The sequence below is a fragment of the Sander vitreus genome, chromosome 2 (assembly GCF_031162955.1).
Source record: "Sander vitreus isolate 19-12246 chromosome 2, sanVit1, whole genome shotgun sequence".
Lineage (NCBI taxonomy): Eukaryota > Metazoa > Chordata > Actinopteri > Perciformes > Percidae > Sander > Sander vitreus.
Window position 1 is genome coordinate 740922 of NC_135856.1, and position 24734 is coordinate 765655.

General features: G+C 41.2%; 3 protein-coding genes across 6 annotated transcripts; all 3 read right to left on the reverse strand.

Annotated features, from left to right (window-relative positions):
• Positions 1-2550: 2550 nt before the first annotated feature.
• LOC144531550 (E3 ubiquitin-protein ligase TRIM21-like) lies at positions 2551-18655 on the reverse strand. Of its 2 annotated transcripts, none has more exons than XM_078271777.1 (2): positions 18597-18655; positions 2551-4696 (listed from the first exon to the last, which is right to left on the reverse strand). In XM_078271777.1, exon 2 carries the CDS (start codon positions 4692-4694, stop codon positions 3048-3050), a length of 1647 nt encoding a protein of 548 aa, XP_078127903.1. In that variant the 5' UTR covers positions 4695-4696; positions 18597-18655; the 3' UTR covers positions 2551-3047. The 2 variants fall into 2 exon arrangements, with proteins under 2 accessions (XP_078127903.1, XP_078127894.1); XM_078271768.1 differs by lacking the exon at positions 18597-18655 and adding an exon at positions 7712-7867.
• Positions 10491-12305, reverse strand: LOC144531584 (tripartite motif-containing protein 46-like). Its single transcript, XM_078271820.1, has 3 exons — positions 12020-12305; positions 11158-11196; positions 10491-11062 (listed from the first exon to the last, which is right to left on the reverse strand). Exons 1-3 carry the CDS (start codon positions 12291-12293, stop codon positions 10509-10511), a joined length of 867 nt encoding a protein of 288 aa, XP_078127946.1. The 5' UTR covers positions 12294-12305; the 3' UTR covers positions 10491-10508.
• Positions 13337-18688, reverse strand: LOC144531535 (E3 ubiquitin-protein ligase TRIM21-like). 3 transcript variants are annotated; one of them, XM_078271754.1, is made up of 3 exons: positions 18597-18688; positions 15709-15994; positions 13337-15364 (listed from the first exon to the last, which is right to left on the reverse strand). In XM_078271754.1, exons 2-3 carry the CDS (start codon positions 15971-15973, stop codon positions 13956-13958), a joined length of 1674 nt encoding a protein of 557 aa, XP_078127880.1. In that variant the 5' UTR covers positions 15974-15994; positions 18597-18688; the 3' UTR covers positions 13337-13955. The 3 variants fall into 3 exon arrangements, with proteins under 3 accessions (XP_078127880.1, XP_078127864.1, XP_078127871.1); XM_078271738.1 differs by having other exon boundaries at positions 13337-15388; XM_078271745.1 differs by having other exon boundaries at positions 13337-15388; positions 15709-15991; positions 18597-18687.
• Positions 18689-24734: the final 6046 nt, after the last annotated feature.

Below are 24734 nucleotides of genomic sequence, written 5' to 3' on the forward strand. Positions count from 1 at the left end.
GACCGGGCTCCGTGGCAAACCCGGCCACCAGGCGCTCGCTGGCGAGCCCTCCATCTGGGCCTGGCTCAGACGGGGGGCCCCGGGCTTCCTCCGGGCAGGGTCACTTCATCCCTTCCTCGATTTTTCATAGGATTTTTGAACCATTCTTTGTCTGGCCCCTCACCTCCCATCTTAACAACCATGTTATTTATATATATATATATATATATATATATGTTTTGTCCATGATAATTTGCTATCTAAAATAACTCCTAGAAGTTTGGTCTCATGGACCTGTTCAACAGATACATCATTTATACAAAGCTTCAACTCAGGTTGATTATGAAGACTGTAATGTCAACCGAACATCATACTTTTCGTTTTTGAAACATTAAGAACTAGCTTATTCCTCTTTACCCATTCAACCACTGATTGCAGCTCTTGTGATAGGGTGGAGTTTAACTCATGAAATGTAGGTGAAGACATATAAATAGTTGAATCATCTGCATACATCGATATACTGACCTTATTTAAAACAAGTGATGAATCATGTATGAAAATCGTGTATATCAGCGGCCCAAGACAACTCCCCTGGGGAACTCCACAGCTCACTGCTCCAACATCCGAGTAGCTACCATTAAAAAAGACTAGTTGTTGCCTGTTTGTTAAATAAGTCTTCATCCATAACATTGCTGACTGAGAGAAACCATAGCATTCAAGTTTTTTCAATAGTAAATTATGATCAAGGATATCAAATGCTGTAAAATCAAGCATAATAGCACCTACTAGTTTCTTTTGCTCAATATCTCTCATCCAGTCATCAGTCATATGAGTTAGAGCGGTAGCTGTTGATTATCCCTTTCTATATGCATGTTGACAATCAGTGGTTAAATTATTCAAAGAAAAATATTCTCAATCTACTCACATACTATACTCTCCATAATTTTACTCAACACAGGCAATATACTTATAGGACGACTATTTGACCCCGAGAATGGTAACCTTACATTTTTAGGCAGTGGAATTATTTCCATTATTTCCGTCTTCAGTGTTGTGATTAGCAAAATAATTTATGACAAAACACTGTAAGAATTGCATTGATTGCACAGACAGGGAACGTACTCATTACACGGGCTACTTCAGAAAACGCCAGAAACTACTTGATGATTGCGCAGTGAGCATAAACAAGTCCTCTGAAAACAGCATTTTCTATATAGGCTACAGTACGCCACGAAATAATAACTCGAGGACGCGCAATAATATTTGTTCTATCTGTGATGGGCTCCGTAAAGACGCTCTGCAAACACACACTAAAACAGGCAATGTTTCCATATAAGACCAATAAGGTAACAAAATAAGAGGAGGTAGATCCTTCAACATTGTTCCTGATATTTCAACCTATTTTCAATATTACAATTTCTTTTGATCATTCATTCAAGTCATTGATTTTTCTTTATTGCAATTTTTTTCAATTAATATTTATTCTTTTTCTTATGCCTGGCACTAATACTGAAAGTTCAACTTTATTCTCGACATTATGAATGTTTTCGAAACTCAATATAAATAAAGTGTGTAAACCAGCTTTTCTGTTCAGTGTTTGGTGCTCAAGTCACTGCTTACTCAGGCCTTGTGTTCAACAACGGCTTCATTTTAATCTCAACAAAAATCATCACAGTAAACTGAAAAAGGCTGTTGCTGCAATTTTGTTTATTTTGGTGGTCAGCGTGGCAGCAGTACAGTAACTTTGTCTCATCATTCCTTTGTGTTGTGATCCATCTAGTGGTCGTTCTGTGTCACAACACCAGTTAGTGGTTTACATGGAGGCCTGTTGTTGCTGCTGCAGTGTAGCAGGGAGTCATGGAGACGTGCTCGGACATGAGGAAGGCTGTCAGCTCTCAAGAAATGTTCAGAGTTTAAATGAATACCCTGCACTCATCAATGATTGTTGTTTGACTCTTTCAGAGAGATTATACATTTGTTGTCAGAATTGAAATGTTGCTTTAAACAATAATGTCAACTTACAACATAGAAAACTAAAGTTATTGTTATTGTCAGACGTTACCCAACAAGAAGAAGCTCTGCAGAACAACTATAGATGAAAACAGGAATAATGTCCTAGGTGGTATGGCAGGCCGTTTTAACATTTAATCGAAGCCCACTCCTATCTGTAATTACATTTTAGATATTTATAATAGCATTTCTCCTAGTCAAAATTATATTCTAACTAGTCAGAATGGTAATTAAATATATCCACAATAACACTCATACTTGTAGCAATTGTTTCTCAAGATATCTACAACTTTGATTGTACTAGACAAAACTAAATTAAAATCATTAAATAGTATAAGTGGCCGTTTTAACATTTAGTAGCTAGACTGGATATTTATTGCAGATATCTGTATTTAATTCTTCCTAGTCAGAAAGAACTTTCTAGATATCTGCATATAGATTTTATTAGAATATGTCCACATCCTGTTGTGTAGACCAGTTTTTAGTAAAGAACAGCACTGCTAACAAAGCTCTGCTTACTGGACATTTCCTCCAGTGCTCAAGTCACTGCGTACTCAGGCCTTGTGTTCAACAACTTCTTTATTTTACAGTTTTTATTCTACAATCACATATTTACAGATTTCTTTGACTCATAAACCATCTTACAGAATTCATGAAACAAATAAAAAATGGCCAAAGTCACCAGTAATCATCCAAAACACTTTTTACACAAGATAGAAACATCCATTAACCTTTTATAGCCGGTATAACAACGACACATACTGTGTTCTGTAGACACTATGGGATGTAATAGGCCTTACTCTTAAATGAAGCTTCATGACACAATGAAATATTCAGCAATGTGTTTTCTGTGGCTGCACATCAAATACAAATAAATGTCTATCTGATTACATAATCAACACATTAGTCATGCAGTCATGACACACGTTATGTGGACAATATCTATTTAAACCACAGGAAACAGATTCTGTAGAAAATAAGATAAAGGTAAAATATTAGAATATGTACATTTGGTCCCTTGATTGAAAATAAATCAATACCTGAAATGAGATCAGTGATTAGTTTACTCTGACAGGAGAGATGATCAGAGGGGCAGAGTTTGTACCACCTTCATTATTACCAGTATGGAAGAATGGGAAGAGTTTCTCAGTGAAGGAGCAGCCAGTAAAGGAGTAGATAAGAGCTGCAGCATCTACGTCATAAAAGGAGACCAGACCCTCCTCATAATCCACAAACACCCCCACCTTCTGAGGAGGAGACTTCAGAGAGAGGAGGACTGAAGGGACAGCTAGAGCTTTGTACTCATTTCTATTTCTCAACCATATAGTCCAATAACCTCTCTCAGTGCTCAGTGTGATGTCTCCCTTTCTGTTGATCGACTCTCTGGCCACTCCTAAAGTCCATTTAGATTTTTCTTTAACTTGGACCTCAAAGTAAAATCTGCCTGAAGAGAAACTCTGCTTTCCTAAAACACTAGTACGATAAGAAAATCTCTTTTTGCTGTTTGGAATTGTCTTCCATACATCACAATGATTCACTTGTTTCCCATCATCTGACAGGATGAGTTCAGGATGTGCTGTATCAGGATCAAGAGTCACATCCACTGCATACTGCTGGACCATCTTCAGCTCGGCTTCAAGCAGCTTCTTCATCTGTTTACTGAGTGTCTCCTCCAGCTGAGCCACAGCTTTCACCACAGTGCCCTCATAGGATGATGGACGGACGCTGACCTCTGTCCAGTCCGTGGTGGGTGGAGGTTGTTGGATGTTTAGGGACTGGACACTCTGGAGAAGATGGAGGTGGTCTTCAGAGCGTAACACCTGCTCCACCTCAGTGCTTCTCTTCATCAGCTCAGAGATTTCCTGTTCCAGCTCTTTGATGAAAGCTTCGGCCTGTTTTTCTGTTGTTTTCTGCTTCTCTTTGATTGTGTTGATGAGCTCATTCAGGCCTCTCTCAACAGACTCCATCAGAGAAGTGAAGACCTGAACACCTTCTGCTATCTCTCTGTCTGCATCTTCCTCACTGAGGTTGAGTGAGTGTTTGACCTCCTGAATCTTCAGTCGTCTCTTCTGGATCATCTGCTGAATTTCAGCCTCTGTCTTCCCCAGCTCTACCTTCTTTCTTTCATATTCTTCTTTCAGAGGAACAACATCATGCATCTTGTGGTCTAAAACAGTGCAGAGCATGCAGACACATGTCTGGTCGGGCTTACAGAACAGCTCCAGAGGTTTATCGTGCTTTGTACACATCCTGCCTTCCAGGTTCTCCACAGGGACGATCAGCTGATGTCTTTTCAGGCCTGACATTGTCAGATGAGGCTCCAGGTGAGTCTCGCAGTAGGAGACCAGACACACCAGGCAGGACTTCAGGGCCTTCAGTTTGGTTCCAGTGCAGACGTCACAGGGAACTTCTCCTGGTTTGGACACTTGTTGCTCTGAGCTGCTGCTGCTGGCTTTCTGTTGAGCTGACTGTCTGAACTGAGCGACCATCTCAGAGATGAAAGTGTTGACCCTCAAGTCAGGTCTTGTGGTAAAGGCCTCTTTACATAAGGGACACTGGCACCGGTCACTAATATTCCAGTGATCAGTGATGCAGCTCTTGCAGAAGTTGTGACCACATGGTATGGCGACAGGATCAGTGAACACATCCAGACAGATGGAGCACAGAAACTGATCTTCAGATGACAGATAGTTTGCAGCAGCCATATCTACACATAGTGTGAAAGAAAAGAAAATCATTATATTCAAAATACAGTTTTAATTTAAAGGAGAACTCCAGCCAAATTTTACGTTAATCTTGATATAATAAATATGCGAGTACTCTTGAATAGAAAAAAACGAGCCAAATCAGTGCAAGCAACACGGAGTTGCTGCAGCTATGTGTAGAGCTCTCACTTAGCTAAAACGGTTAGCCCTTGTGCCTCTTAACAGACACAAAATGCAATTAAAATGTCTGTGCAACATGGACAGGACCCTTACGTGACCACAAGACTCAGACATTGTTTAAATTCACCTACTCTGTCTCCTGCCGGTAGAAAGCTTGCCCTGCTATCTGCCATTAGGGATGAGTGTGTTGTTCAGCCAGACTTCGGTGATAATCATCATGCAGCAGTTCCGTGTGTACTTGTAGCATATATATCATTTTTGTGTGCGATTGATCTGGCGTTGGTGAGTAGGAGACTTGGCAGTGGCGATCTGTGTGGTAGTTCCCTTAGCTGGGCTAGAAAGCCAAACCGGCATCCTTGCTTCTACTTTCTCTTATGTCCCCGCCTTCCTCGATAACGATCAACAGAGCGCCCAGTGCTCTGGCTATGTCCTCCAGAGGACAGATGATGCCTTCCCGGCAAAAGATTTTAGTTTATTTCCCAGTCAAAAATAGGTAATTGAGCACTTTAGTGGTTATGACCATATCAGTGACTATGTAACTACATAGAAAAAGGATAATTGATGTCTGTGACTTGCACAGTAATAGAGTTACTGAAGGCTAGCTGTAGCCTCGCGCTGTCCCGTGGGAATTCAGTTGTAGCAGGAAAAGGTAAATAGTAGCCTAGTGTGCAGATCGGAGCTTAGTGTGAAGAGTGGTGTTCACAAGGGAAGAAGCTTGGAGTAACGTAACTATTGAGAATATAGCAAATATACAACACAAGGAAGAGCCTTTTGAGTTTGATGGTCGTCCTTATTTATTCGAACCCGAGTATACAGATGAAGAACTAGCCTCACAAGAGTTGTAAAGAACCAGACAGACAGAGGGGCAACAGGCAGATGAAGCAGCTGCTCCAAGCGTGAGCTACAGCTAGCCTTCAATAACGCTATCACTGTGCAAGCCACAAACATCATTTATCCCGTTTCCATGTAGTTACATAGACACTGATATGGTCATAACCACTACAGTGCTCAATTACCTATTTTTGAGGGGGAAATAAACAAAAAAAAAATTGCCGCGCACGCATGACCTGTCCTCTGGACATCCACCACACCAGCGGGCGCTCGTTGGATTGTTGCCGGCCGTGGCAGGCAAGGAAGGTGGGGAGGAAGCAGACGCAAGGACGCCGGTCGGGCCTGCTAGCCCAGCTAAGGCTACTACCATATAGATCGCCACTGCCAAGACTCCTACTCACGCCAGATCAATGTCACACACAATAGATGAGCTACAAATACACACGGAACTGCTGCGTGATGATTATCGTTGAAGCCTGGCTGAACACACTCCCGGATGGCAGCTAGCAGCTAGCAGGGCGAGCTAGGCTAGGCTAGGCAGGATGTCTGAGTTGAAAACACATCTTTTTGTCACGTAAGAGCCCTGTTCATGTTGCTCATGACATTTTAATTGCATTATGTGTCTGTTAAGAGGCACAAAAGCACTCTTTAGAATATGACCCCACAACTGCCATTTTAGCTATCTGGTAGCTATGGGCATTAGCTGCAGCAACTCCAGTTTGCTAGGACCGATTCTGTTTTTTTTTTGCTATCGACAGTACTCACATATTTATAGCGATCAAGACTAATGTAAAAATGGCCTGGAGTTCTCCTTTAAGCTGCAAGCAGTGATGAACATGTCTTGGGTACTGATGGGTACATTTCTGGGTTTTTCGAACTTACACACTGTTTTTCGTGCTATTAATTCACACACCAGTATTTTTTTTTAGAACTGTTGTGTTCGTCATGAGTACTGTCATGCAACTTGAATATTAGTTAGTTGAATAGTTTTTATGGAACAAGGTCAGTTTTTTTTAGCTTTACACCGCAAATATAAGCATCATAACCAATCATGTTGTGTTGTTTACTTATGAGGATAATAATACAACAACACAGAGGCTGCTGTCCAAACGTTACTTGCTTTCAACCTTGACAAAGGCAGCGTTTAAGTGGCTGGGTTAGCTCAGTTGGTAGAGGAGGCGCATATATACAGAGGTGTATGCCTCGACGCAGAAGGTCCAGGGTCGAGTGTACCTGCTTGTTTTTTTTTCTAGGTGTCTCTTTGGTTTGGACCTTTTGATGCCATAGCCTGGATTGTTTTCTGTTATAATAAATTCTACACCTGCATCTGCCTTATCGTGTCGTGCACTTTGGGTCCAGAATCCTTTTCCTGCCTCAGCACTCGGCCAGCCCTGACAGAAGAGTTTTAACTTGCACCAATCTCTGCACAAACAAGCACATTAAAATGGGGTGGCAAGTTGAAGCCCTACATCTGATAAAACAGCACAGAATAAGATAAGATGAGATAATACGTTATTGTCTGTTACACAAGGGTTACAGAAAATTGTCTTTGACAAGGCTCCATTCACAAAGAGACATTCACACGGACATATAAAAACAAGACAAGTGTTAAGGTATCAGCTGACTGTGGTGTTCATTTCATTTCATCATCAATATGTCCACACCCTGTTGTGTAGACCAGTTTTTATTAAAGAACAGCACTGCTAACAAAGCTCTGCTTACTGGACATTTCCTCCAGCTGCTTCACATTAAAAGCCTTCCACTGATTCTCTGGTGGAAAGCTTTTATTGTGAAACAGCCAGAGGAAATAGAGAAAGTAGTGTGTAGGAGGTGATCAGTAACCAGTTCCTAACGTCCAGAGAACTGACACAGAGAGACTGTTAGTCTAGTTATATTATTACAAATTTCACAAGATATTAAAAGAGAGGACCTTCCTGCCTGAGTAGAGCTGAAGTTTAGTGTTAATCCTGCTTGTAGAAAGTGTAAATCTGATCAGCTGTACTCACCAGTGTTTGGCAGAGACTCTGCTGTGTTGTTGACAAAGACCTGATGAAGTCAGTTTGAGTTTTCTTTCAGAGAGAAACAGAGACTTGTCTCGACTGCAGCGTGGCTGACACTCTGACAACCTTTACTTTCATTTCTGGAGTGTGACGTTGAAGCTCTCCTCTTTCCAGTGTTGCTCCTCCTCTTACTGCAGCTCTGCTGTTTGTTTCCTCCCCCTCATGTGCACTCTTATTGTGAAATACCAGGGTGTTGTCTGGTTGATATGGAGCAAAGGTCATGCTATAACTAAGGATTTATTATGTTTGTTGAAACTTTAAGGTGCCTCAGCTGTACTTTAACCAGGAGAGTTTAGTTTAGTTTATTGGACACAAAGAGAAACCTCCACACATCTGCAACGTTGCATCAAATCGTGCAACAAATATAATATGTATCATCAACAAGACAATCAGAATATCAAGAAATTAAATATATACTTACACAGTAACTATAGGTATTTTCACACATTGAATATGTAACATTGGGGAGTTAAACATATCAAAGATAAAGAGAGTTACTTCCTGTTTGCTCTCATGTTGTATGTAAAGTGTTTTTCTGGATTCATTCATTCATCCACACAGTTTACATGAATGAAGATTGAAAATAAAGGTTTTTTAAACATCTGCCTCTGTAGCAGCAATATAGTATTTTATATTGTAATAGAAGTGATATAATGTAATGTGTAAAATAAGAATGTTTTAGATATGTTACTACAGTTATAACCTGTTTCTGTTATTTAGTCTATCCTCATTGATATTAGTTTGATTGACTGTAGTATGTTGTATTAGACGTCATTAGTTTTAGCAGGTGTACCTAATAAACTGGCAACTGAGTTTATTTCTCAAAAGAGGAACACAACATGTGAGTTCATTCTACTTCTACCAGTTCACCAGATTTCTTTGTTTCAGGGATTTTTCAGAAATAAACTTCTGTTAAAACAAGACGAGAATCAAGAAAATGAGACTTCCAGAAAGTTCTTGAAACAAGCAGATGTTCTCTTTATAAACTGGTGAAGGTGGAGGAGATGGTGTCTCCTCCTGAAGGAAAACATATGTGAGGTTGTTGGTTGTGTCCTCGTCCATCGTGAGTGATTATTCTGTACATGACCGACAGTATGTTCACTCTCATGTATCAGGAGTGTTTGGTGGTCAGCGTGGCAGCAGTACAGTAACTTTGTCTCATCATTCCTTTGTGTTGTGATCCATCTAGTGGTCGTTCTGTGTCACAACACCAGTTAGTGGTCTACATGGAGGCCTGTTGTTGCTGCTGCAGTGTAGCAGGGAGTCATGGAGACGTGCTCGGACATGAGGAAGGCTGTCAGCCGTCAAGAAATGTTCAAAGTTTAAATGAATACCCTGCACTCATCAATGATTGTTGTTTGACTCTTTCAGAGAGATTATACATGTGTTGCCAGTATTGAAATGTGGCTTTAAACAATAATGTCAACGTACAACATAGAAAACTAAAGTTATTGTTATTGTCAGACGTTACCAACAAGAAGAAGCTCTGCAGAACAACTATAGATGAAAACAGGAATAATGTCTTAGGTGGTATGGCAGGCCGTTTTAACATTTAATCGAACCACACTCCTATCTGTAATTACATTTTAGATATTAATAATAGCATTTCTCCAAGTCAAAATAATATTCCAACTAGTCAGAATGGTAATTAAAGATATCCACAAAGACATTCTTACGTGTAGCAATTGTTTGTTTGATTGTGTAAAAAAGGCCATGCCCTGTGCATGCATTCCCATCATGTATCCACTGTGTCTGATCATGTGCTCTGCATGTGCACTCTGTGTGCCCACACTGACAACGCCCCTGAATGCAGCAGCGAGCGAGAAGCACGGAGGAGCAGACATCAGCTGGACTTGACTTTAGACTGCAGCGATTTCTGATGGACAGTTGTTTTCTAGTGTGTGCGTCCATGGAAATGTAAGTTTAATTGTTGTGTTAGGTTACACGCAGTTAGTGTTTATTATTAGCCGTGAATGTATTTTAGGTTTCTGTTAGTTACCAATGGGATTCAGAGCTAGCCGTTAGCTTGTAATAGTCTGTCTGAACTGTGTTCTACATTCTAATAGCTATTGTTTCTATGCTGTGCACTGAATATTTCGGTTGTTTATTCTGTTTAAATGCTTGTGTCTGTCAAGTGACTGTCATTTATATAGGTTACACAGATGTGTTTGTGTTAGCTAAGGTTAATTTGATAGCTCATTGCATTCTAACTATTATTGTTAGCCATTAATATCGCTCTATACATGCTATTCGTAGATGGCTATGTTTGCCTTTGCTATTGGTCTGTAATTATTATTTCTAAACAGTCTGTATTGCTGTGCTTTGTTGTTACAGAACCACACACACAGAAACACAAGCCTATTTCTTTATATAAACCATCTAAACTGTAGCCCTGGACTCTGCATGTCCTTTCTCCCACACTCTCACCTGAACATTGAAATAGTGTCCTGACCCGACACCCTGAAGTGGTTGTTGCCACACCTATTAAACCATATTTACACCTTCTCTCATACAGATTGTACTAGTCAAAACTAAATTTAAATGGATTTGAATAGTATAAGTGGCCGTTTTAACATTTAGTAGCTAGACTGGATATTTATTGCAGATATCTGTATTTAATTCTTCCTAGTCAGAAAGAACTTTTTATTCAAGAACAGCACTGCTAACAAAGCTCTGCTTACTGCACATTTCCTCCAGCTGCTTCACATTAAAAGATAGTCAGGCCTCATGTTCAACAACTGCTTTATTGCTTCTCTTTGATCGTGTCGATGAGCTCCTTCAGGCCTCTCTCAACAGACTCCTTCAGAGAAGTGAAGACCTGAACACCTTCTGCTATCTCTCTGTCTGCATCTTCCTCACTGAGGTCGACTGAGTGTTTGACCTCCTGAATCTTCAGTCGTCTCTTCTGGATCATCTGATTAATTTCAGCCTCTGTCTTCCACAGCTCTACCTTCTTTTCTTCATATTCTTCTTTCAGAGGAACAACATCATGCATCTTGTGGTCTAAAACAGTGCAGAGCATGCAGACACATGTCTGGTCGGTCTTACAGAACAGCTCCAGAGGTTTATCGTGCTTCGTACACATCCTGCCTTCCAGGTTCTCCACAGGGTCGATCAGCTGATGTCTTTTCAGACGTGAAGCTGCCAGATGAGGCTCCAGGTGAGTCTCGCAGTAGGAGGCCAGACACACCAGGCAGGACTTCAGGGCCTTCAGTTTGGTTCCAGTGCAGACGTCACAGGGAACTTCTCCTGGTTTGGACACATCTTCAGATGGCGCATTGCTGGCAGCAGCCATAACTACACGCAGTGTGAGAGAGATAAAATACATGTAATATAATTTAAAAAGAAATGTGTGGGCGTTATGGATATAAGTTTTATTAGTGTGAACTCACCATCAATACTTGCCTTGTTCATGGACTCACAGCGGTGCGCTGGAATGGATATTTGTTGTTATTTTAAACAAATGGGAAACAGCGATGTATGAAACTGGCAATAATCCAAGGTACCAGAACGTCGTTCCGGATCGTTCCGACCCATCTTAACCCCTGGTTTGTACACATTTTGATTTTATACACATTTATACGCATACAAAAATAACTGTTAAAGAAAAATTCAGGAGCAGCACAACTCCTTTCCCATTCATGAAGGAGGTTCGGGGAGACTTTGATTACTTACACAGAAGCATTTAATGAATTCTCACTTGAGGAGAATTTAGGATTACACAGTACAGTGTGGGTGCCATCCCAACATTCTGAAGTTCCTGTCTTCCTCAAGGTTTATTTAAACTCATGCTGGAGGCATTAGGTTTAGCTGAACCTTATAAAGACCTGAACGATATTACAGGCCCCTAAAACAGACAGGCAGAATGGGTTGTGTTGACTTCCTCCGTGACCTGAGTTGAAGTACTTGTCCACCTGGAAAGGTTATGAGGTTATATTGGCCACTGACCTGAATGAGACCTGGGTACCACTAACTCAACTTACAGAGCATGAGCTTGAAATTCCACTACAGTAATGTTACAACAAATAGAGACTACACTGAAATAAATGGTAATGTTTTTATCTATAAAATAGTTTTTTATCTGTTTACAATCTTAAATGATGCATCGTTCATGGCGTTGTTTACAGCTGGAGAATTGTTGTAAAAGTTGTATCAGCAGGTCACAAATAACAATCTGTTCCCTTACAAGTATTGGGTTTCTCATGTCCAAACACTCTTTCTTCCTGAAAATACTAATGAAAAAGGGTGACTGACCTTGTGGTCCTGAGCTGGTGTCTGGCAGACTCTGCACCAGATCATTCCTGTTGATCTTCTCTAAAACCTTCTTGGTCACCTTCAGAGCTCCGTGAAGTTGATAGGTTTTCACCATCACGTCCACCGTGTCCTGCCTTTCTGCCTTCTCCAACTTGGACACTTTGATGCTTTGGTAGCCTTCCAGGATGTCTTGCTGCTGCAGATGCCATTTGAATTTCTTAAATTCCTCTTCTTTTAAATCCTCCAAAGTGTTGAAAAGGTCCACTGCCTTCATCGTGGCTTCCTGCTAAAATCAGAAAGTTTTGTCAAACTGAAAGAAAACTGAAACACAAATGTATCAGAATTGATGTATAGCCACAAAAACATTCTGAGATCACGAGAAGTCATCCTTCCACCTAGAGGCTGTGAACAAAATCGCTGCACTGAATAGTACACCGATCAGTGCCCTGCTCTCAGACGCGGATGTGAAGGAGCAGAATACTGGCAAACTATACAGAGCCTGTGTAAAATAGTATCTTTAGACTCTCCCCCCCATCACCCCAGCATCCCCTGCCAAAAATATCTTCCTCCTCTGCTGACGGTAACGTTATAACGTAAAGTTAAGAGTCAAAACTCTGCAACAGCTCAAATCATGTCACTGACGTTAACGTTGCTTACTTTCTCTTCTTCCACACACACACAGCACACACACACGCATACTCTTTCAGAAAGATTATACAACATTTGTTGTCAGTATTGAAATGTGGTTTTAAACAATAATGTTAACGTACAACATAGAAAACTAAAGTTATTGTTATTGTCAGACGTTACCAACAAGAAGAATCTCTGCAGAACAACTATAGATGAAAACAGGAATAATGTCCTAGGTGGTATGGCAGGCCGTTTTAACATTTAATCAAACCACACTCCTACCTGTAATTACATTTTAGATATTTATAATAGCATTTCTCCTAGTCAAAATTATATTATAACTAGTCAGAATGGTAATTAAAGATATCCATAATAACATTCATACTTGTAGTGATTGTTTCTCAAGATATCTACAACTTTGATTGTACTAGTGAAAACTAAGTTTAAATCATTAAATAGTATAAGTGGCCGTTTTAACATTTAGTAGCTAGACTGGATATTTATTGCAGATATCTGTATTTAATTCTTCCTAGTCAGAAAGAATGTTATAGATATCTGCAATAGATTTTATTAGAATATGTCCACATCCTGTTGTGTAGACCAGTTTTTATTAAAGAACAGCACTGCTAACAAAGCTCTGCTTACTGGACATTTCCTCCAGTGCTCAAGTCACTGCGTACTCAGGCCTTGTGTTCAACAACTTCTTTATTTTACAGTTTTTATTCTACAATCACATATTTACAGATTTATTTGACTCATAATCCATTTTACACAATTCATGAAACAAATAAAAAATGGCCAAAGTCACCAGTAATCATCCAAAACACTTTTACACAAGATAGAAACATCCATTAACCTTTTATAGCCGGTATAATAACGACACATACTGTGTTCTGTAGACACTATGGGATGTAATAATAATTACTCTTAAATGAAGCTTCATGTTTTCTGTGGCTGCACATCAAATACAAATAAATGTCTATCTGATTACATAATCAACATTAATTTGATGCATCATGACACACATTATGTGGACTATTTAAACCTCTGTTAAACCCACAGACATTTATTATAACTTCCAGAATAAATCAGTTTCTAAAGACACCAAATATGTCAAGATGAAGTTTGATTTAATCTGGAAAGAATTGCTGCACATTTAACCATATGATAATAAATGGAATAAAGTGTAAATCAGTCACCACAGGAAACAGAGTCTGTAGAAATTAAGATGTAAAATATATGAATATGTACATTTGTTCCCTTGATTAAAAATATAATCAATCAATACCTTAAATGAGATCAGTGATTAGTTTACTCTGACAGGAGAGATGATCAGAGGGGCAGAGTTTTTACCACCATCATTATTACAGGGACCAAAATATGGGAAGAGTTTCTCAGTGAAGGAGCAGCCAGTAAAGGAGTAGATAAGAGCTGCAGCATCTACGTCATAAAAGGAGACCAGACCCTCCTCATAATCCACAAACACCCCCACCTTCTGAGGAGGAGACTTCAGAGAGAGACGGACTGGAAGGTTAGCTAGAGCTTTGTACTCATTTCCATTTCTCAACACAATAGTCCAGTTACCATTCTCAGGGCTCAATGGGATGTTTCCCTTCCTGTTGATCGACTCTCTGGCCACTCCTAAATCCCAGTCAGTCTTTCCTTTAACTTGAACCTCAAAGTAAAATCTGCCTGAAGAGAAACTCTGTTTTCCTAAAACACAAACACACTTAGAAAATCTCTCTGGGTTCTCTGGGAGATTCTTCCTCACATCACCATCATTCACTTGTTTCCCATCATCAGACAGGATGAGATCAGGATGTGCTGTATCAGGATCAAGAGTCACATCCACTGCATACTGCTGGACCCTCTTCAGCTCAGACTCAGCGAGCAGCTTCTTCATCTCTTTACTGAGCGTCTCCTCCAGCTGAGCCACAGCTTTCACCACAGTCCCCTCATATGATGATGGACGGACGCTGACCTCTGTCCAGTCCTTGGTGGGTGGAGGTTGTTGGATGTTTAGGGACTGGACACTCTGGAGAAGATGGAGGTGGTCTTCAGAGCGTAACACCTGCTCCACCTCAGTGCTTCTCTTCATCAGCTCAGAGATTTCCTGTTCCAGCTCTTTGATGAAAGCTTCGGCCTGTTTTTCTGTTGTTTTCTGCTTCTCTGTGATCGTGTTGATGAGCTCATTCAGGCCTCTCTCAACAGACTCCTTCAGAGAAGTGAAGACCTGAACACCTTCTGCTATCTCTCTGTCTGCATCTTCCTCACTGAGGTCGACTGACTGTTTGACCTCCTGAATCTTCAGTCGTCTCTTCTGGATCATCTGCTGAATTTCAGCCTCTGTCTTCCCCAGCTCTACCTTCTTTCCTTCATATCCTTCTTTCAGAGGAACAACATCATGCGTCTTGTGGTCTAAAACAGTGCAGAGCATGCAGACACATGTCTGGTCGGTCTTACAGAACAGCTCCAGAGGTTTATCGTGTTTCGTACACATCCTGCCTTCCAGGTTCTCCACAGGGTCGATCAGCTGATGTCTTTTCAGGCCTGACATGGTCAGATGAGGCTCCAGGTGAGTCTCACAGTAGGAGACCAGACACACCAGGCAGGACTTCAGGGCCTTCAGTTTGGTTCCAGTGCAGACGTCACAGGGAACTTCTCCTGGTTTGGACACTTCTTCTCTACATGGCACAGTGCTGGCAGCAGCCATAACTCCATGCAGTGTGAGAGAAAAAACTACATGTAATTAAAAAGATTTTTGATTTTTTTATTAGTTTAAAAAGAAATGTGTGCATTTGTGGGCATTATGGAGCTGTCTGTGTGTGTGTGTGTGTGTGTGTGTGTGTGTGTGTGTGTGTGTGTGTGTGTGTGTGTGTGTGTGTGTGTGTGTGTGTGTGTGTGTGTGTGTGTGTTTACAGTTGGAGAATGTGTTGCTGCTGAGTGCACTGGTTGTATCAGCAGGTTACAAATAACAATCTGTTCCCTTACAAGTATTGGGTTTCTCATGTCCAAACACTCTTTCTTCCTGAAAATACTAATGAAAAAGGGTGACTGACCTTGTGGTCCTGAGCTGGTGTCTGGCAGACTCTGCACCAGATCATTCCTGTTGATCTTCTCTAAAACCTTCTTGGTCACCTTCAGAGCTCCGTGAAGTTGATAGGTTTTCACCATCACGTCCACCGTGTCCTGTCTTTCTGCCTTCTCCAACTTGGACACTTTGATGCTTTGGTAGCCTTCCAGGATGTCTTGCTGCTGCAGAAGCCATTTGAATTCCTTAAATTCCTCTTCTTTTAAATCCTCCAAAGTGTTGAAAAGGTCCATTTCCGTCAGCGTGGCTTCCTGCTAAAATCAGAAAGTTTTGTCAAACTGAAAGAAAACTGAAACACAAATGTACCAGAGCAGAAGTTCTCATTGGCCAACACAGGATTTAAAGACAGGGGGTGCTTAGCCCCCAGGGTATTTGCACTCACATCTTTTGTTACTGTATTAGAGCTACACTTATGTCAACAACCAGTCAAGAAACCAAGATGTTAACAAGTAAAAAGTGACAGACATATCCTTTTCTTCCATTTCTACTCTGTTCAACAAAAGTTACTGTATTGTTAGCTTTCACATCAAAGCTGCATGGGAGAATTTACTTAGATGAGACTTTTCTCCTGATGAGTTCTTCTGTAAGCAATGACTTAAATGCTATATGTCTGCTCATGTAAATGTTTGATAAAGTAATAGCATACTATATCATCCCTGCTTTGTTGGATTCAACAACTTAAAATTGTGCTCATGTTGTAATCTTACAATAAAATAACATTTCAATCAAAATAAAATAGATACAAATAACTGTGTACCTTTTACAATAATGCCACAACAATGTCTAACAGCTAAACAAAAACTACAACGGAGTCTTTAGAATAGAAGAAATCAGATAATCCCATGCTTTGCATGACCGTAGTTTATTAGAGGGAATCATTTCTATATTGTCCTCTGCTGCCACCCTCAGGACTGTTAGAGCAACATCAGGCAAACTGCTTTAGCTCAGTCAACAAGAACAAATAAATGCTTTATAAATGCTATAACTACACTCTAGTTCACATATTTGAACGTATAATGATAAATAAAATAAAAAATAACACCCAATGTGAATAATATTTTCTTTAGGCTACACAAACAAGGAGATCCGTGCTTGATTAGTGTTGCCTGACCTTCTTCTTTACTGATTGGGTAATTAGAGTTCAAATCTATTGGCTGTGAAAACGACAGGGCGGAGTTGATTATCAAAACACCATGAGGTGTTGTGGATGGTTAGCTCGGTTAGTAGGGCAGGCGCACATACATAGAGGTTTATTCCTCGATGCAGAAGGTCCAGGGTTCGAGTCTGACCTGTGATGGTTTTCCTATGTGTTTTCCCCCTCTCTCTCTCCTTTCATGTCTGAGCAGTCCATTAAAAGGCAGAAATGCCGATGAAAAATCTTGAAAAAAAATACAAATAAGAAAGAACTCCGCCAGGTGTCTAATAAGCATCTGGTGGTGTTCATTAAACGCCAGGTGGTGCCAAGAACGGCGTTCAAAACGCTGTGAGAATTGTGACGATTTATGACCCTTTTGGCTTTCCTAAAGAAAGCCAAAAGGGTCATAATTCGTCACAATTCTCACAGCGTTTTGATACTGCTTTTGTAATACTGCTGCGATTTCTAAGGTAACAGCAAGGACATGAAGGCAGAGCCAGACCCTGATCCGCTAGCCTGTGACCTCACGGCAGCTGCAGTTGCAACGGGGAGTCGGTAAGTTTGTTAGCCACTTTATTGGTCGTTAACATTGTTGTTAACGTTAAGTTACAGTTAACGCTATATAACGAGACAGCAGCCAACGTTTACATTTACAGTGAGCGTGCTGACGATAACGTTATAACATTATGTTAAGAGCCAAAACTCTGCAACAGCTCAAATCATGTCACTGACGTTAACACTTAACGTTACTTACTCTCTCGTGGGTTAGAAGGCTGCAAAGAGATCTCTCCATCGTGTTTAATCCTTGGCAACACGCTACGCACCATGACAGAATCTTATCCAGCAGCTCCTCCAACTTTTAGTAACACCAGCTAGCAGGGCCGTTCCTAGCTTTTTGAGGCCCTGTGTAAAACTTGTTTTGCTGTTGCATCCCTGTAAGTTTATCACAGGTATCTATCTTCTATCGTCTATCTTCTATCGTCTATCTGGTGAAGTCTTACTTGATTAGGTTTAAATTTGATGTGAGAACTAAGCTTGTCTAATGAAAAGACAGAGTCATTAGCTGGAGAGTCCTGAGGGCACAATGGCAGGAGCATCTGATCTTGACTGTGACAACCCTCGGACAACCCTTCTTGACTGAAGTTATTTATGTGTCTTGTCACACCAAAACACTAACAGACTGTCCCAGCCTATCACACCTCAGCTCCACCCAACCCACCTCCAGTAACTGACTTGTCCCTTCAGAAACCTCTGGATGTGTTTTAACTCAGTCTGTAGTTCAGGATTAATACTATTGATATTTATAATCATAATATTAGTTTTTAAGTATATTTTATCTTGTTGCTGAGGATGTGTGGCCACAAATTAAAACCAAGACCGATTTACACTTTTGATGGGATGAAGTTTGTGACACACACCTGCCAATTAAAAACAGCTCTCATTCTGACACTCCCTCATATCTCAGCAGTGAAGTCAGCAGAGATTAACATCTAACTTGTTTCCTGGTGATGATTAAATCTGACTCAACTGAAAATAAAAAGGCTCATTTTGGCCAAAATATCACACTTCATAGAATAATAACTGAGTTACTTCAGATCTACAAACAGTTTACAATAGTGCTGAAAGAATGTATCACTGCTCTCATCTTAAAGTATGTTATGTAGCCCCCAAAATATCACAACTGATAGTTGAGTTTCTTCATCAAAGGTGTGTAATGTTACCTGTCAGGCTGCTCCGCTGGTAAAGTCACGTTCAGATGAGGTCAAAGAGACGTGGTACCTTCATCAGCAGTCACTGACAGATGCTGCTGCTGTCTGTGTTCATCTGACTCCTCCTAACACCTTTATATCTAGAGCTGTCATATGACATGTGAGCAGGACCCAGTCTCACCTGTAGGGCTGCCAGTCAGCGCTCTGATTGGACAGTTTTCAGTTTAATTATGTAATGTGGGAGGAACAATCTGATCTCAGAACAACATGTACACACCTCGAGTTTCATTACAAGGAAACTGAAGTTGGGATGTTATCTGTCCAGCGTTGGCTCGCCTCTTACTGCAGCTTTATTGTGCAGTAAGAGGCGGTTTTTTTCCTCGTACGTTTTTATTACTTCTGTAAATCTGTACGTTACTTTAGTTTAGTAACGTACAGATTTTTCCCCTGGCTTAACATAAGGTGAAGTTGGTACTGTACCTAACTTCTATGTGAGGTTATTTTGAGGGGAAACACTGAGCTGTGAGGTGTGAATTTCTTGTTTTTGACTGACCCCGTTGGTACTGGTCAGTAGAAGACTTACAAAAAACACATTTCTGACTACCTTACCAATGTACTACAGGTGTGACCTCCAAAGAGTTTAAAGTGCCCATATTACGAAAAAAACACTTTTTCTGGGATTTGGGGTGTTCTTTTGTGTCTCTGGTGCTTCCACACGCATACACACTTTGAAAACAACCATCCATGCTGTTCTGAGTGAGATACGGTTTCTGAGTGTGTCCTGCCTTCAGTCTCCGGGTCAGCTGTTCAAAATCGGCACGGCTTGTGACGTCACAAGCTGAAATGAGCTGGCTAACCGCAACCGTTAGCTCGTAGCGTTAGCATGCTAACACTTGTGCTAACGCTAGCATGCTACCTCGTTCTCAATAGCAAAGCACTGCTACAACACACACTAGTTCACCATAATATACAAAAGAACTACTTCCATGTGCGCCCTCATTTAGAAGAAGTCTCCCAGCTAATCCTGCCTTGTAACTGACTGAAGGTGGAGAAACAGCCTTTCTTTTACTGTCTATGGAGCTAGCTAGCTGGCATGAGCTACATCTGAGCTACTGAGCATGTGCAATCAATCAAAGATAGTACAGAAGCAGAAGAGAAGAGGTCTCACTCTGTAGCTGAAACAGAGACCAGCTGAAAAGAGGATCTGCAGCAGTGAGAGAGAGCTGTGCAGTACAACAACAATATGGTGTTTTTTGAAAATTAAACCATGTAAACCTATTCTGGTACAACCTTAAAATACAATAATGAACCTGAAAATGAGCATAATATGGGCACTTTAAACTGCAGAAACACTGAAGCCCAAAAACAAGAAGGAACAAAGAAGGTTAATGAACTCGTGACAACATGTACAGACCTCGAGTTTGATTCCAAGGAAACTGGCGTTGGACTGTTGTCTGTCCAGTGTTGGACCGTCTCTTCTTTATATAGAGCTTTACATGGTACTCAAAGACACTTTACGGTAAAACCAGCACATATAGCACATTAAAAACAGATAAGCAATGAAACCAACACATGAAACAAGCATATTAAAAGAGTCTAGCTAAATTCTTTTTTAAATTGTGGTGTGAATGATGTCTGTATGTTGAAAGGCTGACGCTACACTGGATTGGTGGCTTGATTTTTGTAAGAAGGTGAAGTAGTGAGAATGGTTGAGAAAGTGGGAATGGGTTTATTTAGCATGAATGTCTTTGAAAAGTTGAATAATACCCAGAATGTTTGAAAAAAGGAATATAATGATGTAATATTTTAGTTAATTTTAAGATGATGCTAAATGGGATTGCTGGCTTCAATTTGGATGAAGAAGCAGCTAAAGGAGAAAGAATGAGTCTGAAAAGTGGGGAATGGGTCAGATTAGGTAATCTCAATCAGCTGACATAGACACACGTACAAATACACACACAGAGACATAAACACACACACACACACACACAGAGACACACATCACACAGAGATACACACACACACAGTCAGACAGACACACACACACACACACACAGAGACACACATCACACAGACAGAGATACACACACACACACACACACACACACACACACACACACACACACACACACACACACACACACACACACACACACACACAGACAGACACAGAGACACACACACACACACACACACACACACACACACACAGACAGACAGAGAGACAGAGTACACACACACACACACACAGACAGTCAGAAGACAGAGACACACACACACACACACACACAGACAGAGAGACACACACACACACACACACACACACACACACACACAGTCAAACAGAGAGACACACACACACAACACTCCCAAGCCGTATTACTCCAATACCGACCGATTCTTCCCCTAAATAATAATAATAATAATAATAATAATAATAAGATATAGACCTATACAAGTATATTTTAACCCACATGCTGTCCTCTGGTCAAATTTGACCCGTTTTCAAAGTTCTTTTATAATCCGAAAATATGGGACATCGAAATAAGCGCCGAAAAAACAAAATAAATAAAAAAATACAAAACTTTTGGAAAAGCAACAAAAACAATGAAAAGAAACCCCGGCAGAAAATGTCAAAAAACTTCGCCCAAACCATTGAAAAAGTGACAAAAACGTAGAAAGAAAGCAACAAAACGTCAGGAAAAAAGGAAACAAAACTAACCGGAGGCCAGATTTCATTCGGCATTACGTTATTCACATTCGGGGCGTTTACTTCCCCCGCCAGGAACCAAGACACCGCTTGACTACGTTAGACTGGAGCGGTTGCAGTAACCGTCGGTCTCAACATACTATTTAATTCAATTCAACTGTATTTATAGTGTCAAATCATAACAGGAATTATCTCAGGACACTTTACACATAGAGGAGGTCTAGACCACACTCTATAATTTACAAGGACCCAACTATTCCAGTGATTCCCCCAAGAGCATGCATGGATGCGTAAGTGCGACAGTGGTGAGGAAAAACTCCCTTTTAGGGAGAAACCTGGGACAGACCCAGGCTCTTGGTAGGGGGAGTCTGACGGGACAGACCCAGGCTCTTGGTAGGTGGTGTCTGATGGGACAAACCCAGACTCTTGGTAGGTACTGTCTGACGGGACAGACCCAGGCTCTTGGAAGGTACTGTCTGATGGGACAGACCCAGACTCTTAGTAGGCGGTGTCTGATGGGACAGACCCAGTGACTGAAGGTGGAGAAACAGCCTTTCTTTTTACTGTCTATGGAGCTAGCTAGCTGGCATGAGCTACATCTGAGCTACTGAGCATGTGCAATCAATCAAAGATAGTACAGAAGCAGAAGAGAAGAGGTCTCACTCTGTAGCTGAAACAGAGACCAGCTGAAAAGAGGATCTGCAGCAGTGAGAGAGAGCTGTGCAGTACAACAACAATATGGTGTTTTTTGAAAATTAAACCATGTAAACCTATTCTGGTACAACCTTAAAATACAATAATGAACCTGAAAATGAGCATAATATGGGCACTTTAAACTGCAGAAACACTGAAGCCCAAAAACAAGAAGGAACAAAAAAGGTTAATGAACTCATGACAACATGTACAGACCTCGAGTTTGATTCCAAGGAAACTGGCGTTGGACTGTTGTCTGTCCAGTGTTGGACCGTCTCTTCTTTATATAGAGCTTTACATGGTACTCAAAGACACTTTACGGTAAAACCAGCACATATAGCACATTAAAAACAGATAAGCAATGAAACCAACACATGAAACAAGCATATTAAAAGAGTCTAGCTAAATTCTTTTTTAAATTGTGGTGTGAATGATGTCTGTATGTTGAAAGGCTGACGCTACACTGGATTGGTGGCTTGATTTTTGTAAGAAGGTGAAGTAGTGAGAATGGTTGAGAAAGTGGGAATGGGTTTAATTAGCATGAATGTCTTTGAAAAGTTGAATAATACCCAGAACGTTTGAAAAAAGTGGAATATATTGATGTAATATTTGTACTTAATTTTAAGATGATGCTAAATGGGATTGCTGGCTTCAATTTGGATGAAGAAGCAGCTAAAGGAGAAAGAATGAGTCTGAAAAGTGGGGAATGGGTCAGATTAGGTAATCTCAATCAGCTGACATAGACACACGTACAAATACACACACAGAGACATAAACACACACACAGACAGTCAGACAGAGAGACACACATCACACACACACACACACATACACACACAGACAGTCAGACAGAGAGACACACACACACACACACACACACACACACAGACAGTCAGAAGACAGAGAGACACACACACAGACAGTCAGACAGAGACACACACATCACACACACACACACACACACACACACACACACACACACAGACAGTCAGAAGACTGAGAGACACACACACACACACAGACAGTCAGACAGAGAGACACACACACACACACACACACACACAGACAGTCGAACAGAGAGACACACACACACACAGTCAGACAGAGACACACACACACAGCACACACACACACACACACAGACAGTCAGAAGACAGAGACACACACACACACAGACAGACAGACAGAGAGACACACACACACACACACACACACACACAGTCAAACAGAGACACACACACACAACACTCCCAAGCCGTATTACTCCAATACCGACCGATTCTTCCCCTAAATAATAATAATAATAATAATAATAATAATAATAACAATAATAATAATAATAATAATAACAATAATAATAATAATAATAATAATAAGATATAGACCTATACAAGTATATTTTAACCCACATGCTGTCCTCTGGTCAAATTTGACCCGTTTTCAAAGTTCTTTTATAATCCGAAAATATGGGACATCGAAATAAGCGCCGAAAAAAAACAAAATAAATAAAAAAAATACAAAACTTTTGGAAAAGCAACAAAAACAATGAAAAGAAACCCCGGCAGAAAATGTCAAAAAACTTCGCCCAAACCATTGAAAAAGTGACAAAAACGTAGAAAGAAAGCAACAAAACGTCAGGAAAAAGGAAACAAAACTAACCGGAGGCCAGATTTCATTCGGCATTACGTTATTCACATTCGGGGCGTTTACTTCCCCGCCAGGAACCAAGACACCGCTTGACTACGTTAGACTGGAGCGGTTGCAGTAACCGTCGGTCTCAACATACTATTTAATTCAATTCAACTGTATTTATAGTGTCAAATCATAACAGGAATTATCTCAGGACACTTTACACATAGAGGAGGTCTAGACCACACTCTATAATTTACAAGGACCCAACTATTCCAGTGATTCCCCCAAGAGCATGCATGGATGCGTAAGTGCGACAGTGGCGAGGAAAAACTCCCTTTTAGGGAGAAACCTGGGACAGACCCAGGCTCTTGGTAGGTTGTGTCTGACGGGACAGACCCAGGCTCTTGGTAGGTACTGTCTGATGGGACAAACCCAGACTCTTAGTAGGCGGTGTCTGATGGGACAGACCCAGGCTCTTGGAAGGTACTGTCTGATGGGACAGACCCAGACCCAGGCTCTTGGTAGGCGGTGTCTGACGGGACAGACCCAGACTCTTGGTAGGCGGTGTCTGACGGGACAGACCCAGACTCTTGGTAGGCGGTGTCTGACGGGACAGACCCAGGCTCTTGGTAGGTTGTATCTGACGGGACAGACCCAGGCTCTTGGTAGGTACTGTCTGACGGGACAGACCCAGGCTCTTGGTAGGTACTGTCTGATGGGACAGACCCAGACTCTTGGTAGGTTGTGTCTGACGGGACAGACCCAGACTCTTGGTAGGCGGTGTCTGACGGGACAGACCCAGACTCTTGGTAGGTTGTGTCTGACGGGACAGACCCAGGCTCTTGGTAGGCGGTGTCTGACGGGACAGACCCAGGCTCTTGGTAGGTACTGTCTGATGGGACAGACCCAGACCCAGGCTCTTGGTAGGCGGTGTCTGACGGGACAGACCCAGGCTCTTGGTAGGCGGTGTCTGACGGGACAGACCCAGACTCTTGGTAGGCGGTGTCTGACGGGACAGACCCAGACTCTTGGTAGGTTGTGTCTGACGGGACAGACCCAGACTCTTGGTAGGTTGTGTCTGACGGGACAGACCCAGACTCTTGGTAGGTACTGTC

Excerpts from the sequence above, each read along its gene's own strand:
- LOC144531535 (XM_078271738.1), bottom strand. The coding sequence starts at position 15,973 with ATGGACCTTTTCAACACTTTGGAGGATTTAAAAGAAGAGGAATTTAAG. Across the intron at positions 15,389-15,708 it reads CACCAGCTCAGGACCACAAG|TTTTTTCTCTCACACTGCAT; the intron begins GTCAGTCACCCT and ends AATTACATGTAG.
- LOC144531584 (XM_078271820.1), bottom strand. The coding sequence starts at position 12,293 with ATGAAGGCAGTGGACCTTTTCAACACTTTGGAGGATTTAAAAGAAGAG. Across the intron at positions 11,197-12,019 it reads CACCAGCTCAGGACCACAAG|CGCACCGCTGTGAGTCCATG; the intron begins GTCAGTCACCCT and ends TATCCATTCCAG. Across the intron at positions 11,063-11,157 it reads GAACAAGGCAAGTATTGATG|TTATGGCTGCTGCCAGCAAT; the intron begins GTGAGTTCACAC and ends CACTGCGTGTAG.
- LOC144531550 (XM_078271777.1), bottom strand. The coding sequence starts at position 4,694 with ATGGCTGCTGCAAACTATCTGTCATCTGAAGATCAGTTTCTGTGCTCC.